Source organism: Mobula birostris, chromosome 9 (genome assembly GCF_030028105.1).
Source record: "Mobula birostris isolate sMobBir1 chromosome 9, sMobBir1.hap1, whole genome shotgun sequence".
Classification (NCBI taxonomy): Eukaryota; Metazoa; Chordata; class Chondrichthyes; order Myliobatiformes; family Myliobatidae; genus Mobula; species Mobula birostris.
This window is the reverse complement of record NC_092378.1, coordinates 40,337,907-40,355,185: the sequence shown is the minus strand read 5'-3', so window position 1 is coordinate 40,355,185 and position 17,279 is coordinate 40,337,907. Positions and strand designations below refer to the sequence as shown.

Below are 17,279 nucleotides of genomic sequence, written 5' to 3'. Positions count from 1 at the left end.
GCCTTGCTGAAATCCATGTACACTACATCTACTGCTCTACCTTCAATGTGTTTAGTCACATCCTCAAGAAATTCAATCAGGCTTGTAAGGCATGACTTACCTTTGACAAAGCCATGCTGACTATTCCTAATCATATTATGCCTCTCCAAATGTTCATAAATCCTGCCTCTCAGAATCTTCTCCATCAACTTACCAACCACTGACGTAAGACCTCACTTACTATCCCTTGTCCCTTCCTTGAATAAGGGAGCAAGATCTGCAACCCTCCAATCCTCCAGAACCTCTCCCGTCCTCATTGATGAAGCAAAGATCATTGCCAGAAGCTCAGTAATCTCCTCCCTTACTTCCCACAGTAGCCTGGGGTACATCCCATCTGGTCCTGGTGACTTATCCAACTTGATGCTTTCCAAAAGCTCCAGCACATCCTATTTCTCAATTTCTCTACATTCTCAAGCTTTTCAGTCCACTGCAAGTCATCCCTACAATCGCCAAGATCCTTTTCCATAGTGAATACTGAAGCAAAATGTTCATTTAGTACCTCCGCTATTTCCTCTGGTTTCATACACACTTTTCCATTGTCACACTTGATTGGTCCTATTCTCTCACGCCATATCCTCTTGCTCTTCACATACTTGTAGAATGCCTTGGTGTTTTCCTTAATCCAGTCCACCAGGGCCTTCTCATGGCCCCTTCTGGCTCTCCTAATTTCATTCTTAAGCTCCTTCCTGCTAGCTGTATAATCTTCTAGGTTCATATCATTACCTAGTTTTTTGAACCTTTCGTAAGCTCTTCTTTTCTTGAACCTTTCGTAAACTCTTCTTTTCTTGACTAGATTACAACAGCCTTTGTACACCACGGATCTTTATACCCTACCATCCTTTCCATGTCTTATTGGAACGTACCTACTCAGAACCCCACGCAAATAGCCCCTGAAATTTGCCACATTTCTTCCGTACGTTTCCCTGAGAATATCTGTTTCCAATTTATGCTTAAGTTCCTGCCTGATAGCCTCATATTTCCCCTTACCCCATTTAAACGTTTCCCTAACTTGTCTGTTCCTATCCCTCTCCAGTGCTATGGTGAAGGAGATAGAATTGTGATCACCATCTCCAAAATGCACTCCCACTAAGAGACCTGACTCCTGACCAGGTTCATTTCTCAATACCAGATCAAGTACAGTCGGCCCTCCTTATCCACGAGGGATTGGTTCCGGGACCCCTCGCGGATACCAAAAAACGTAGATGCTCAAGTTCCTTATTCAACCTGTCTAAATGTGGTGGACCTTAGGACACAGTGGAACCCCGGACCTTATTTAACATGTCTCAGTGCGGTAGGCATTAGGACCCGGCGGTGGAGCTCTGAATCCGCAGTGTTTCTGTTCACAAAAATAATCACGATCACGATTTAAAATAAAGTGGAAATAATGCGATCAGAAAGAGGTGAAACGCCATCGGTCATTGGAAAAGCGTTAGGCTACAGTTGATCAACGATCGGAACAATTTTAAAGGATAAAATGAGAAAGGCCCTGCCCAATTAAAGCTACAATTATTACTAAGCAACGCAGTGGTTTAATTATTGGGTTTTGGGTTTTTGATCCTTCACATCAACCCGGCAGGGATGGAGAGCGCGCTCGGGAGCGATCTGTCACTGGATCAAACTCGGGAACTTCCGTTCCCGAGCCTGGCGCTGAAGCATACGTTTCTTAAGTATTTTATATGCATAGAAAGGTAAAATATATACTAAGACAAGCGTTTGACTAACTGACGCTAAATAATACCAGATGTACCTGTTCCGACTTACTTAGTAAGAGAACTTCCGTTTTTTTTTCCAATCCTGATCCACGATAACCTATGCACATCCTCCCGTATACCTTAAATCACCTCTAGATTACTTATAATACCTAATACAATGTAAATGCTATGTAAAATAGTTGTTATACTGCATTGTTTAGGGAATAATGACAAGAAAAAAAAGTCTGTACATGCTCGAACAACAAGTGCTGGAAGAGCACTTCTGGGTTTTCTCGATTCGCAGTTGGTTGAATTCGCGTATGCAGAACTCGTGGATAAGGAGGGCCGACTGTACAGCCTCTCTTGTAGGCTTATCTACATATTGTGTCAAGAAACCTTCCTGAACACACTGAACAAACTCTACCCCATTTAAACCCCGCACTCTAGGGAGATGCCAATCGATATTTGGGATATTAACATCTCCCACCACAACAACCCTGTTATTATTACTCCTTTCCAGAATCTTGTCTCCCTACCTGCTCCTGGATGTCCCTGTTACTATTGCGTGTTCTATAAAAAACACCCAGTAGAGTTATTGACCCCTTCCTATTCCTAATTTCCACCCACAGAGACTCTGTAGACAACCATGACTTCCTCCTTTTTTGCAGCCGTGACACTATCTCTGATCAACAGTGCCATACCCCCACCTCTTTTGCCTCCCTCCCTGTCCTTTCTGAAAAATCTAAAGCCTGGCACTTGAAGTAGCCATTCCTGCCCCTGCACCATCCAAGTCTCTGTCATGGCCAGAACATCATAGCTCCAATTGCTGATCCATGCTCTAAGCTCATCCGCTTTATTCATGATACTCCTCGCATTAAAATAGACACATCTCAAACCATCGGACTGAGCGCGTCCCTTCTCTATCAACTGCCTATCCTCCCTTTCGCACTGTCTCCAAGCTTTTTCTATTTGTGAGCCAACCTCCCTTTCCTCCGCCACTTCAGTTCGATTCCCACCCCCCAGCAATTCTAGTTCAAGTTCTCCCCAGCAGCCGAAGCAAACCTTCCCACTAGGATATTGGTCCCCCTCAGATTCAAATGCAACCCATCCTTTTTGTACAGGTTCACACCTGCTCCAGAAGAGGTCCCAATGATCCAGAAATCTGAATCCCTGCCCCCTGCTCCAATCCCTCAGCCATGCATTTATCCTCCACCTCATTCTATTCCTATAACTCACTGTCACGTGGCACAGGCAGTAATCCCGAGATTACTGCCTTCGAGGTCCTGCTTCTCAACTTCTTTCCTAACTCCCTGTAGTCTTTTTTCAGGACTTCCTCCCTTTTCCTACCTATATCATTGGTACCAATATGTACCACGACTTCTGGCTGTTCTCCTTCCTACTTCAAGATATCGTGAACGCGATCAGAAGTATCCCAGACCCTGGCACCTGGGAGGCAAACTACCATCCGCATTTCTTTCCTGTGTCCACAGAATTGCCTATCTGACCCCCTAACTATAGAGTCCCCTATCACTGCTGCCATCTTCTTCTTTTTCCTACCCATCTGTGCCAGAGGCGTGACCACTGTTGCTTCCCCCAGGTAGACCATTCCCCCCCCCCCAACAGTACTCAAGCAGGAATACTTATTGTTAAGGGGGACAGCCACTGGGGTACTCTCTAGTACCTGCTTCTTGCTCTTTCCTCTCCTGACTGTTACCCACTTCTCTGTCTCCTGTGGTCCCAGGGTGACTACTTGCCTATAACTCCTCTCTATCACCTCCTCACTCTTCCTGACCAGATGAAGGTCATCGAGCTGCATCTCCAGTTCCCTAACGTGGTCCCTAAGGAGCTGCAGCTCGACACACCTGGTGCAGATGTGGTCGTCTGGGAGGCCGGGTGTGTCCAGGACCTCTCACATCTGATACTGAGCTCAGAACACGGGCCTCACACACATACTTTGTCTTTATTTTAAACAGATCACCTACCTGGCCTTGACCCGTTATCTCCGAAGCCCCGTTGAGCCAAAGCCTTTCCTACTCTGTCTCCCACTACTCCGTCACCCACTCTGTAAATCTGTCTTCCTTTTAAACTCTTCCCACTGTTCTCGCTGGCTGATCTCCATACACTTGCGCAGTCTTGTCCCATTCAAACCGCTGAAGAAATAACCGTCACCCTTTCAACTCTGCTCGCTTTTAAACTCTTCCCGCTGTTCTCACTGGCCAATCTCCACGCTCTTGTGCAGTCGTGCCCCGTTCAAACCGCTGAAGAAATAAATTTAATGGTGAGCTTACTCAAATGAGCCTGATAAGTAGGATAAATATTGGAACTTCTGAAAAAGTGCTTTTCTCCCATGAATTGCAAACATAATATTTAGGTCAAAGGTTTGCACAATTCACAAAAGTTGCTGCTGGGACCTCAACTGCAGTTCATCCCAGTTTGCAAGTTACCGTTTAAACAGAATTGCTAATGTGTTTCATATCCAGTATCTGCAGATGTTCTGTTGTTCATATTTTAGACTTCAGCAAATGTTGCACTCTTTCATTTTGTAGGTAAATGACCAGGATTCTTCTTCTCCTTCAACGCCTACAGCAGGGATTGTAGGAGCATTAATGGAGGTGATGCAGAAAAGGAGTAAAGCCATTCACTCTTCAGGTGGGATTTTTAAATTCAGGATGGTCATCTCGATCCCAGTGATGAAGCCTGACTTTTGAATTCTAATTTTAAAAATAAGCATCCCCTATACAGTGGCTAAAAGTAGTGTTTGTTGCTGCTAGAGAGAAAAATAATACCTCACTACTGCAGACAAATAACAAAATATCTTCTAGAATATCTGCCTAATATTTATTAATCTTATTTATGATAGCAGTCTGAGGAACTCTGCCCAGCCTGTAAACTAGCAGTGAATACTGTTACTGCAGGTGTCAGGATTTGTGAGCATCTTTTTAGGAATGTACAACCGTTCAATGATCCTTGTATAAAGTGCCCCCTATGCACACCAAATATGGTAAAAAAAAAATAATTTTGACAATGGGCTTGCCCTTTGTCTATTATTTGCCTTGCTCTGCACTCACTTGCTCTTTTAAACCATGAACATTATTTCATTACATTCTTCCATTTAAAATCCTCTTGCCCATAGACCCATCTTAACATGTTCTTTTTGAGCTGTGGATTATGCTTCAACCAAGTTGTCATTCTCAAACAGAATTCTTCCTGCCCGCACCAAAGTTCAAAGTAAATTTATTATCAAAGTACATAAGTATATATCACCATATACAACCCTGAGATTTATTTTCTTGCTGGCATACTCAATAAATCCATAGAATAATAACCATAACAGAATAAATAAAAGACTGCGCCAAGTTGTGTGTTTAACCAGTGTACAAAATACTACAAAGTGAGCAAATATGAAAAGAAAGAATTAATAATGAATAAATAAGCAATAAATATCAAGAACATGGGATGAACTGTCCTTGAAAGTTAGTTCATAGCTTGAAAGAAAATTTCATTGATGGGGCAAGTGAAATTGAATGAAGTTATCCCCTTTGGTTCAAGAGCCTAATGCTTGAGGGGATAATAACTGTTTCTGAACCTGGTGGTGGGGGATCCCTGATGATGGATGTTAATTTCCTGTGACAGTGTTTCATGTAGATGTGCTCATTGGTGGGGAGGGCTTTACGTGAGATGGACTGGGCTATATCCATTACTTTTCGTAGGATTTTCCATTCAAGGCATTGGTGTTTCCTTACCAGGCTGCGATGTAGCTAGTCAATATACTGTCCACTACAGATCTGTAGAAGTTTGCCAAAGTTTTAAATTTCATACTAAATCTTCGCTAACTTCTAAGCAAGCAAAAGCACTGCCGTGCTTTCTTTGTAATTGCACCTAGATGTTGGTCCCAGGACAGGTCTTCAGAAATAGTAACACTAAGGAAGTTAAAGCGGACTCTCCACCTCTGATCATCTGATAAGGACTGGCTCATTGACTACAGTTTCCCCCTCTTGAAGTATTAATCAGCTCCTTGGTCTTGCTGACATTGTAATTGTTATGGCACCACTCGGCCAGATTTTCAATATATGCTATATGCTGATTCATCACCACCTTTGATTCAGCCTAAGTCAGTGGTGTCGTCAGCAATCTTGAATATGGCATTGGAGCTGTGCTTAGGCACACAGTCGTGTGGTGCACCTTTGCTGATGGAGACTGTGGGAGGCATGTTGTTGCCAATCCAAACTGACTGGGATCTGCAAGTGAGGAAATTGAGGACACAATTCTACAAGAAGGTATTGAGTCCAAGGGGATGATGGTATTGAATGCTGAGCTGTGTCAATAAAGAGCATCCTGATGTATACATCTTTGCTGTCCAGATGTTCCAGGGTTGAGAGAAGAGTCAATGAAATGGCATTTGCTGTGGATCGGTTGCTCAGTAGGCAAATTGGAGGGGATCTAAGTGGCTTCTCAGACATGAGTTGATATAGTTCATCACCAACCCTTCAAAGCACTTCATCACTGTGGATGTAAGTGCTACTGGATAGTAGTCATTGAGGCAGGTCACCACATTCTTCTTAGGCACTGGTGTAATTGAAGCCTGCTTGTAGCCAGTGGGTACCTCAGACTGCTAAAGCAAGAGGTTAAAGGTATCAGTGAACATTCCAGCCAGTTGATCAGCACAGGTCTTGAGTACTTGGCCAGATACCCCATCTGGGCTGGAGGTTTTTCGTGGGTTTACCCTCCTGAAGACTGCTTGCACATTGGCCCCAGATCCTGAAATCACAGGATCATCGAGAACTGTGGAAGTTCGTGATGGTCAAAGCAAGCAAAGAAGGCATTATGCTTGTCTGGAAGCAAAACCCTACTGTTGCTTATGTTTGATTTAAGTTTATAAGAGATGATGGTATTCGAGCCTTGCCATAACTGTCAAGCATCCTTTGTTGTTTCAAGTTTAGTCCAGATTGCCACGTCACCTGTGAGGTGGCTTTCCAGAGTTTGTACCAGGACCTCTTGTAACTTCCTTGGTCACCAAACTTGAATGCCTCTGATCTGGCCCACAGCAGATTGCGAATTTCATGGTTCATTCAGGACTTCTGATTGGAGAAGACTGAATGATTTTGTAGGGACACACTCATTTACCGTTGTTTCAGTAAAGTCCGTGACAGCCATGGTGTTTTCATTCCACAGCTGAGTGCTTCAACATGGACTTGAAGCAATTCCTTAGCTGCTCTGCTGCCTCCCGCAGCCACCTCTTTGTTTTCCTAATCTCTGGAGCTTTGCTCTTCAGCCTCTGCGTGTGTGCAGGTTGGAAAAGGACAGCCAAGTGAAACGATATACCAAAATACAGTCTGGGCGTGGAATGATAGGCGTTCTTTATGTTAGTATATAATCGTGGTCTAGTATGTTGGGACCTCTGCTACAGGTTATTTGCTGGTGGTAATTGGGCAGAGTTTTCTTCAAACAAGCCTGATTGAAGTCCCCGACCATGACTTGAAATGTGTCGAGGTGGACTTTTTCTTGTTTGGAGACAGCATCGTGCAGTATCTCAAGCTCTTAATTGTAGACAGCTGCTGGTAGTATGTAAACTGTGGTCAGGATTGTGAAGGAGAACTCGCTTGGTACATAGAATGGATGGCATTTGATTGCTGGGTGCTCAAGATCAGAGGAACAGAAGTTTGACAAAACTGCCGAATCAGAGTGCCACTGAGAGTTTATCATGAGACACATACCTCCACATTTTGCCTTTTCCAAATCAGCAGTTTGGTCCATACTGTAAATCAACAAGCTTTCTGGTTTCACACACAAAATGCTGGTGGAATGCAGCAGGCCAGGCAGCATCTATGGGAACCAGCATTTTGTGTGTGTTGCTTGAATTTCCAGCATCTGCAGATTTTCTCGTGTTTGAAGCTTTCTGGTTTGATCGCTGCAGCAGGCTTGTCTGGAGAAAGCCATGTCTTGCTCAGACATTGTCTCTCCGCTACAGCAAGTCTTCAATTTTGTTCTCCAATGACTGACACATTTGCTAACAAATGTGTCAGTCATTGAGTAAATGTGGCCGTATCCCCCCTGCCTCGCTTCTGGCCAAGGCAAAGAACCTTCATCCATTTAAAGATGCCATACCTACTTGGTTGGACGAATTCTCCTAAAGATTGTGAAATCTGTAGATCATGAAGTTGATTTAAATCACCATCAAAGTAATTTTCTGTGTTCTCTTGTCCTAAAACATAAAACTTAGATGATTTATATGATCATTCTTTATACTATGCAATTTCACATGGCAGCTCGACTTCACAGGTGTTAATTTTTGATTGGATTTTTATTTGGATTAATCAACTCTGCCTTCTTTGACATTAAACCTGAGAGCAAAACAAAAGTTCTTCATATTTTTCACAAGCTTTTCCAAAAATCACCTGATTCTACTTCAGAGTTCAACCAGGATATTATCAATCTTGGTCAAATTTGTCATGTCAATCTACTTCTGATCCCATATTCACTGCAGCAGAAAGCATTTCAACTGAAGTAGTGCTAACTTCAACCCTTCTGCCAATTAGACTTACACTTGCATCTTGGTCAGCTCTAATCCCAATGGTGTTATCAGTTCCTTTCTATCTCTACCCTTCATGGACTTGTACTCATCTTAACCCTGTTTTATCATATACTATTATTCTTGTTTTTACAGAATCACTGTGAAAGATTGGAGAAAAAAAAATCAGGTTTTAAAAATTTTTATCCCATTATGGAACTATTTGAATTGAGCTCTTCCACTGCCCTATTGCTTTGTGGAGTAATTGACCAATTACTCCACCTTTGTCATAATAATTGTTCTTCCTTTTTATGGATGGGAAGCACCTTGTTTTCATCTGTTCAAGATGCTGCATAAATTAAAGTTTCAGAATCCTGAAGGGTTTTTAGCCCAAAATGTCAATTGTTTATTCATTTCCATAGATGATGCCTAACCTGAGTTCCTCAAGCTTTTTATGTGCATTGCTTTGGATTTCCAACATTTGCAGCATCTGTACAGCTAAGAAAGTAAAAGGAAATACAGTGGATTCCAGTTAATTGGGACACATCAGGACAAATACATTTCAGCCCAATTAAGCGGCTATCCCAATTAGCTGAAGTTCATGGAAATAGTTTTAAAAAAAGGTATTTAAAAAAAAAAGACAAACTACCATTTAACTGAGTACAAATCATGTATTTTAAAAAAATACAGAACAGATTAGAACAGTACCAAAGCTACTAAAGTACTATAAAACTGTATTAGCTGCTAATAGTTATCAACGAAGGAATTAATCCAGTGTATGCTGCCGTGTTCTGTTGGTTTAAATTAACAAACACCTAGTGGAGATGGTAGTCTGCTTTTGACGATGGCATCCTCCAAATCTTTGTTGGCAATCCAAATCAAGATGGTTGTCAATACCTTCAAGTTCTTCGTAGCTCATAACACGTTAAAATAATTAAATCATTTAATTTTCACTCCCAAAAGTTTCTGGCATCTCCAGGCCAGAATGCTTGAAACCACATTGAGCAAAACAGTTCTGATTTGTCTGCCTACTGAACAGCTTATTACTCACCAACTGTCAGTGAATAAAATCACTGTTGTTCAAACAGTAAACACACACAAGTGTTGCTATTTAAAAACCACTCAGCAACAATCTCCTGTCCCGGTTTAACAGTATAGTGTCCCAAATAAAGGGAATCCCGGCTATTTTCTCATTTTGATTTTGTTCTTTAATAGTGTACCAAATAAATAGCCGCCTTGATTAGCCAAGGGCCCAATTAACCGGAATCCACTATCTTAAAATGTTATTACTGTCTGAACTAATTGCAACAATATATTTTCAGATGAAGATGAGGATGAAGATGAAGAGGAAGATTTTGATGATGATGATGAATGGGAAGATTAGTTTTTCCCTTGCAAAACTATAATCCTTCCTGTCTTTCTGATTTTCTGTAAAATTGTCCTGTAAATGTTTTGCAGATTTTGCTGTATATTTTTGTTGCCTTTTACTCTTTTTCATAATCTGTGCAATACCTCATTTAATAATTCATTTGATAAAGTATTGTGGGTAAAGCTACACCCTATGCAAGATGGTGTTGGGACATATAAGGAACTACATATTTATGTGTTCATTCCAGCAACAAAAGAAATTGGGTGATGGAATAGAATTGAATTGAACTTTAATTATGCTTGTTAAAAGCGAGAATAGTAACACTATTTTTTCAAAACCCTGCATTTTCTGTACCTAAGAAGAAGCAACACTTATTAAAACTGCATAGCACTATGAACTTTTCAAATATGGCTGTTCTGTTTGGATTCTTCAATGTTTATTGTTGCTGAAGCTGGCAGAACTTTGCATCCTCCTAAAGTAATTCACTACAAGAATGCACAGCTTACTGGCAACTCATTTGTGTTCTACTATTCAGTAATACTTTATCTTGAAGGATTCAATACAAAGATGTAACCAACGTATCTGTGATGAATGTCTTATACTATTTTCAGCAATACAGTTTTGTCAACTATATTTTTCAGTTGAAATGCCCTTACTTATCTCTCCATTGGGTAAATGTTTGTACTTCCAACTGCTTCCATGTCTGAAATTAGGTTATATTTCAAATAGGAATCTAAGCTCTCATGTGAAAAGACTAAACACATTTGTGGGAAGAAAGTTTATCCCCTAAAATACGAAGTAAAAGCATTTCTTCTAATCTTTGCGCAGTGCATATTTAGCAACGTAAGGGTTAATGGAAAATAGTCAAATGAACAGTTTTCTGAGGATGAAGGCTGTGATTAGGAATTTGTTTAATATTCATAAAGGGCTGTGCTTAATGCTTGTTAAACTGCAACTTTGGGAATATTTGGAAGTGGACTCTTATAATAATCAATGTTGACATCAACATCTTTATGTTATAGACCTTTTGAAGACCTTGCATCCGAATCAGAGTAAACTCAATACAAATTACAATTATGGAATGGAACTTTTAACTGAAAAGTATACCTAAAATAAATATTTTAAATTACCAAAATCTACATATGTCTTTTAAAATTTATTACAATGGTGATGGTATTATTGTTGATAACAGATGCTGTGTTGTTGCTGTCTTTTATGTCTTTGAATTTGGAGCTCATTATTTTCACCACCAATGGGTTTTTCCTTGTGTTGTATGCCGTGTCTCCTCCATTTGTTCTTGGGTAGTGTGTGCATTGGATTATGTGCTATTTTAATTTCTAGAACTCTGGTAAACATTCATTTACAATTCTTCATACATGGCTCAACACATTGTGACTGAGTTCTCTTTAGTTCTGGAAACCAAAGCCATTCCCTTTGAGAAGTTCCTTTATTCTGTCAATTGTTTAATTCTTCCAAGAGCAGAACATCCCAAAACTAGAATCTTCGTTATTTTCCTTATTTTTATTTGTGCCTCACATTCTTAGAAGTTATCTGTGATTGAGACGTTTATAAAGTTTTAAAATAACATCAGGGCTAACTGTTACAATATAGTTAAACATGCTCTGTATTAAAAATGTACAGTATATCCAGCCATTCTATGACAGGGAGAGAGAGAAAACCTGTTGTTAATTGCTTCTATCTTTTCATGGTGCAGAGCATAGTACTTAGAACATAGAACCTAAGCTGTTGACAACAGCAATACAGTTTAACATTTTCATTTTGGCCACAATTTATTCATACAGACATATACCACCTAATTTTATTGTACATTATTTACAAGCATATAAAGAGCATTTTTTCATATTTCTGTGCACGTTATTTGGGTGTTTCCGTTAGTATTGTTTTCATAATTTTCATCAGACTAGTGTGATAACTTTAAGCTTAAAATTCTTGACAATGCTATAGCACTTTAAAGTATGAATACTGCAGAGTAATGAAAAATTAATATGATAGCAGTGTCTTACATGAAGGATAATGGTATTTGGGCTTTTCTTACCTAAGTATCTATTTTAAACTCCCCTCCTTTCAGCACTTGGACTTCATTTAGAAATGTTATTCTTCACCTACTCTTGTCATTCACCTCCCTCTACCGGGTAGGGTAGACAAATGAGAGTCAGTGTTGTTTGCCAGAATTTTCAGGAAGACTTGGACAAGGTGCTGCACATGAGAATGCTAAACAAGCTAAGAGCCCATGGTATTACAGGAAAGATACTAGCATGGATAGAAAATTAGCTGACCGGCAGGAGGTAGAGAGTGGGAATAAAGGTGGCCTATCCTGGTTGGCTGTCGGTGACTAGTGGTGTGTTGCAAGGTTTGGTGTTGGGACAGCTTTTTTCCATGTTATATAATGGTTTGGATGATGGCTTTGTGGCCAAACTTGCAGACAATACAAAGGTAGGTTGAGGGACAGGTAGTGCTGAAGCAGAGAGGTTGCAGAAGGACTTGGGTAGATTGAGTAAATGGGCAAAGAAGTGGCAGATGGAAAATAGCATAGTGAAGTGTGTGGTGATTGCCTTTGGTAGAAGTAATAAATGCATAGACTTATTTTCTAAATAGGTTGAAATCTCAAAAATCAGAATTGCAATGGGACCTGGGAGTCCTTGCAGGATTCCCTAAAGGTTATTTTGCAGGTTGAGTCAGTGGCATGGAAGGTAAATGCAATGTTAGCATTCATTTCAAGAAAACTAGAATCTAAAAGTAATGCTTTATAAGTCATTAGTCAGACCACACATAGAGTATTGTGAGCAGTTTTGGGCCCCTTATCTAAGAAAGGATGTGTTAGCTTTGGAGCGGGTGTAGAGCTTCGTGAGAATGATTCCAGGAATGAAAGGGCTAATGAGTGAGGAGTGTTTGATGGCTTGGAGTTTGTACTCACTGGAGTTCAGAAGACTGAAGGGCGATCTCATTGAAGCCTATCGAATATTGAAAGGCTGAGACAGAGTGGATGTGGAGAGGATGTTTCCTATAGAGGGAAAGTTTAGGACCAGAAGCCACAGCCTGAGAACAGTAATGTCCTTTTAGAACAGAAATGAGGAATTTTGTTAGCCAGAGGGTGATGAATCTGGAATTCGTTGTTACAGATAGATGTGGAGACCAAGTAATTGGGCATATTTGAAGCAGAGGTTGATGGGTTCTTGATTAGTAAGGGCAGCAAAGATTATGGGGAGAAGGCAGGGGAACGGGATTGAGAGGGATAATAAATCACCCATGATTGAATAGTGGAGCAGGCTCAATGGGCTGAATAGCCTAATGCTACTCCTATATCGTATGGTCTAATGTCAAGTGTCTTTGGATATAAATATTATTGATAATCTATTGAAGCAAAAACAAAATTTAATACAATTTGCACATCTCACCTCGGTAAAAGTCTCAATATTTTCAGATAATTTGTGTAATGTCACAACCTTCAAGGGGGAGAGAATATACAACAGCTTGTAGAAATAGAATGCCACATTTGTGTTCAGGTTAATTCAATTCAATTGAAGTGCAAAGTATTAAAAAATATATTCAAAGTATGGTCAAAAATACTGATATTACTTTTGATTGTTTTGGCTTTCTTTTGATTAATTCTGCAGAAGGATAAGTAACTACAACAGCAATATGATTGTGTCCTTTACTGTGAATGTTCCTCATAGCTGCAGGAGATTGAAAGAAGCTCAGCTAACTAGATAGATTACATGAAATCTATTGATCTGAGTGACTTTTCAACCTGTGTTGATTTACACTATGGTGAGTAGTGCTCATATTTTGGGTCAATGTGTAAAGAGGAATTATCTGCAAAGAAATCTATACCAGTAATTTGCAGGTTGTAACTTGGCTTGATGCCTGCTTCCTTTGTAAAATAAATGGCGGGGGGGGGGGGGGGCACTATTTGATTCATCTTAAGTTTCTTCATGTAGAAATTCCATTCCCTGCAGCATCCGGCTGGTTCTGTAAATTTCTTTTTATCCTAAACACTATACCTAAAGGACATGCAGGTATTGGTCACTCCACTCCTTCCTTCCCATCTCCTTTAAGGTTTACTGATATGGGGTCCTACATTTACCTTGGAACATTTTTGTCCTGTTGCAGTTTACTTTGAAGTAATGCTAATTCAATTGGTGGAATTTGTCATTGTGCTCCACAACTACTTAGTTTCCACTGACCACCTCCAGAATGAAGATGTAGTTTTGGGAACTCCCATATATCCCAGTTATGCCTATCTTTTTGTTGGATATGTGGAAAGTGCTTGTTCCATGCCGATTTGGAAACACTCCTGTAAATCATTCTCTCATACATTGATGACTGCATTGGTGCTGCTTTATTTATGTGGACTGTTTTGGACTTTCTCCTTCTGGATCTCTTTGTCTCTATCTCAGGAGCTACATGAGACACTATTGTCTCTTACAACCCCTCAGACTCCCACAGCTACCTTGACTGAGCCATCCTTTCATCTTAAGGTTGCTCTTCCTTTTTCCCAGTTTTTTCTTTTTGTCTCAGCGGCATTTGTTTTGTGATCTTCCGCTCTGCTGCCTCTGAAATGTCCTTTCTGAAACATGGCTTCTCTTCAGTCAAGATGAATGGAGCTATCAAATATATTTCTCTTTCTCACGGATCTGCTCTGGCCTGCTCTCCTTGAGAAAGTGATGCTGGAACTCACTCACCAGAATCATAGAGAAGTGCAGCACAGAAAAGGGCCTTTCAGCCCATCTAGTCCATGCTGAAACCATTTAGACTACTTCCATCAGACTGCACCAGGACCATAGCTCTCCATGTCCCTCCTATCTATGTACCTATTCGAACTCTTTTTAAATGTTGAAGTTGAACTTGCATGCACCACTTGGGCTAACAGCTCATTCCGCACTCTCACAACCCTCTGAGTGAAGTTTTCCCTCATGTTCCTCAAACTTCTCACCTTTCACCCTTAAGCCATGACAAGTTGTAGACCCACCAAACCTCAGTGGAAAAAGCCTGCTTTCATTTACCTTATCTGTATCCCTCATAACTTTGTATACCTCTATCAAATCTCTCAATCTTCTACATTCTAAAGAATACAGTCCTAACCTTTCCTTATAACTCAGGTCCTCACCACCGCACCAGTCTTCACATTCGATACATTATTTTCTGCCAGCTCCAACATGATCCCGCTACCAGTCACATCTTAAGTTCTCTTCAACTTACTTATATGGTGACTGCTCGCCTTGTGACTCCCTGGTCCACTCTTCTGTACCTATCCACCAGCTCGTATAAAATTTTATCTCACTGTATTTGTCCTTCTTTCATTAGTCTGTCTGCTTGTGCTCTGTCTCAATTTTTCTTCAGCATCAATAAGTTCTTTAAGAATTTCATCCATCCTAACTCTTTGGCCGCCATCAGGTTTATTACCAATGTGTTCTCTTCACACTGGGCCAGGATTCCTAAGAACACCACATTAGATATAAAGCAAGTAATTTTCAATCTTTACCATAGAGGATGTAAAATGTATTCTAAATATAGCAGGTAATTAAGGTTCTAATAAGTCAAGATCTTAAAATAGCTATATTGGTGAAAAAAAGAACGAGAAATTCATGAGTTGGCAAGATGAGATTATGAACTTTATGGTTAGAGTTTTTAAAACACTTGGCAAACTGCAGATTCATAGCTTGTGATTGATCAAAATCCCCTACTCTTAAAATTAAAACTAATCCAGTAATGTCAAGAACAAAGAAAATGAAGGAATAGAAGGCTAGCTTGACAAAAAGATGCAGTTTTTCAAAGAAAGTGAAAGCAGCTAATTTAGAAAAGAGCCCCATGATAATGCCAAGTCATCAATAGCATTTGACAGTTTCTTTTTTGTTTGAATTAACATGGTGATCAAAACAGAACCAACAAATGTTTCATCTTCAGAGAATATTTCACCATTGTCAATGAAGTTTGGTTTAATGTATTGGCATAGAGAATTGTTAACAGAGTAAACAAGAATAAATGGGCCATTTCAGGTTGGAAAGCTGAATAGTGGGAAAGTAATCAATGTGAGATAGGAAAAGGATGCAGTCAGGTTGTGAGTGGATCAGAAGGCAAAGGAAGCAAAAAAAATTACTAAATCAGGCTTTCTTGAATTTTCTTTAAATAGATTTAACAAGCACTGAGAAAGTAATCACCATTGTTGTGCATTAACACAAAAAAGAGGGAAACAGAATAGAGTAATATGGCTTGTACAGCACACACACCCTTCAGCCCAACTCTTCCATGCAGACCAAGTTGTCTGCCTGAACTAGTCTGAAGCAATACTGAACACACAAAATGCTGGAAGGAACTCAGCAGGTGGAGCTGCAGCTAGGGGAAGAATAAATAGTGGGCGTTTCGGCCGGAGACCCTCATCAGGATTGTTTATTCCCCTTCACAGATGCTGCCTGACCTGCTGAGTTCCTCCAGCATTTTCTGTATGTTACTCTAAATTTCCAGCATCTGCAGAATGTCTTGGTTTTATGAGCTAGTCCAATCGGCTTGCAATTGGCTCATATCTTTCTTAGCCTTTCCTCTTCATCTTACTGCCACTGGATTTTTTTTATTAGGACACCCCTGGCAGACTGCCCAATAGTTTGGGCTCCTTGTCTGGAGATACTGCATCTAGCCCATGTTTATGCGGGATTTAAATGCTGAAGTGTGATCTCACCAGGATGAAGCACAGAGTTCGGATTACTTGTAAAAGAAATCCTAAACCGAAATAACTTGCGAAGTTTTACAAATTTTAATACCGTTAAAACTTCATCAGCCTAAATATTCTGCAGAGCAAAATTGGACAGTAAAATCAAGCTCTAACAAGAGTCATGCATCAAATTCTTTGAAGCGGGTTTCCTGCATGGACTTGAGCCGTTTCCAGTTTTGCGATTGCTGCATGCCATAGCACTTCGCTCATTGTTCCACATTTCAGTATGTGAGGCGGTGTTTTATTTTTGGTGCCTCTTCAAGTCGTCATATCAGTTGGGAAGAGTAATAACACAACGTGGACCCAAACACCTAAATCAGTGTCAAATGCAGCGTATCTAATCCATTGTAACGGCCGATGGATTTTACCGTCATTGATATCACTTAATTGTTCAGCAACTCATCTCTGCCTCCAAGTTCGGGGTTAATTTCTTTTTGCACCTTGCGAGAAATCAACCCTTGTTGCATTCAATACGCAGTTATTAACCACTTCTCCTAATTTTCCAGGCGCAACCTGATTTAGGAGCCTTCGGTTTTGTTTGCTATTTGTGTGCTTATTTCGTTTCACAATTACCCAAGTACGGGAGTTACTAAGGAGGGCAAGCGTAACTGTCATCTCCGCGAGAGAACGGCAGATTTCTGAGCAATAAAGCAACCAAGTTAAGGAAACCAAAAGGAAAACTGTGAGGTGGGGGTGAGTCAGCTTTGATCTTGTTGAATGACAGAGCACGCTCGACAGGGTGAATGGTCCACCCCTCCTAGTCAGTAAATGTACTGGGCGTTTCATTACATTAGATTTACTGTATTGTACTCATAGACAAGGTTGTTAAACCTGAACATTCGGCTAAATATTAAAGCACAAAATCTAAAAATCGCTTGAACGTCTTACACTGAGCATCAGAATGTGCGGGCTTTTACGCACGAGAGCTATAGCGTGGATTGCAAT

The 17,279-nt window shown here is 40.4% G+C and overlaps 1 protein-coding gene across 1 annotated transcript in view; it reads left to right on the top strand.

Moving 5' to 3' along the window:
- Positions 1-10,742, top strand: part of LOC140202702 (actin nucleation-promoting factor WASL-like) — an 87,550-nt gene extending 76,808 nt beyond the window's left edge. Inside the window, exons 10-11 of the mRNA XM_072267888.1 lie at positions 4,277-4,379; positions 9,561-10,742. Coding sequence (XP_072123989.1) covers positions 4,277-4,379; positions 9,561-9,622 — 165 coding nt within the window. The 3' untranslated portion in view covers positions 9,623-10,742. The remainder of the gene's footprint in view (positions 1-4,276; positions 4,380-9,560) is intronic.
- Positions 10,743-17,279: the final 6,537 nt, after the last annotated feature.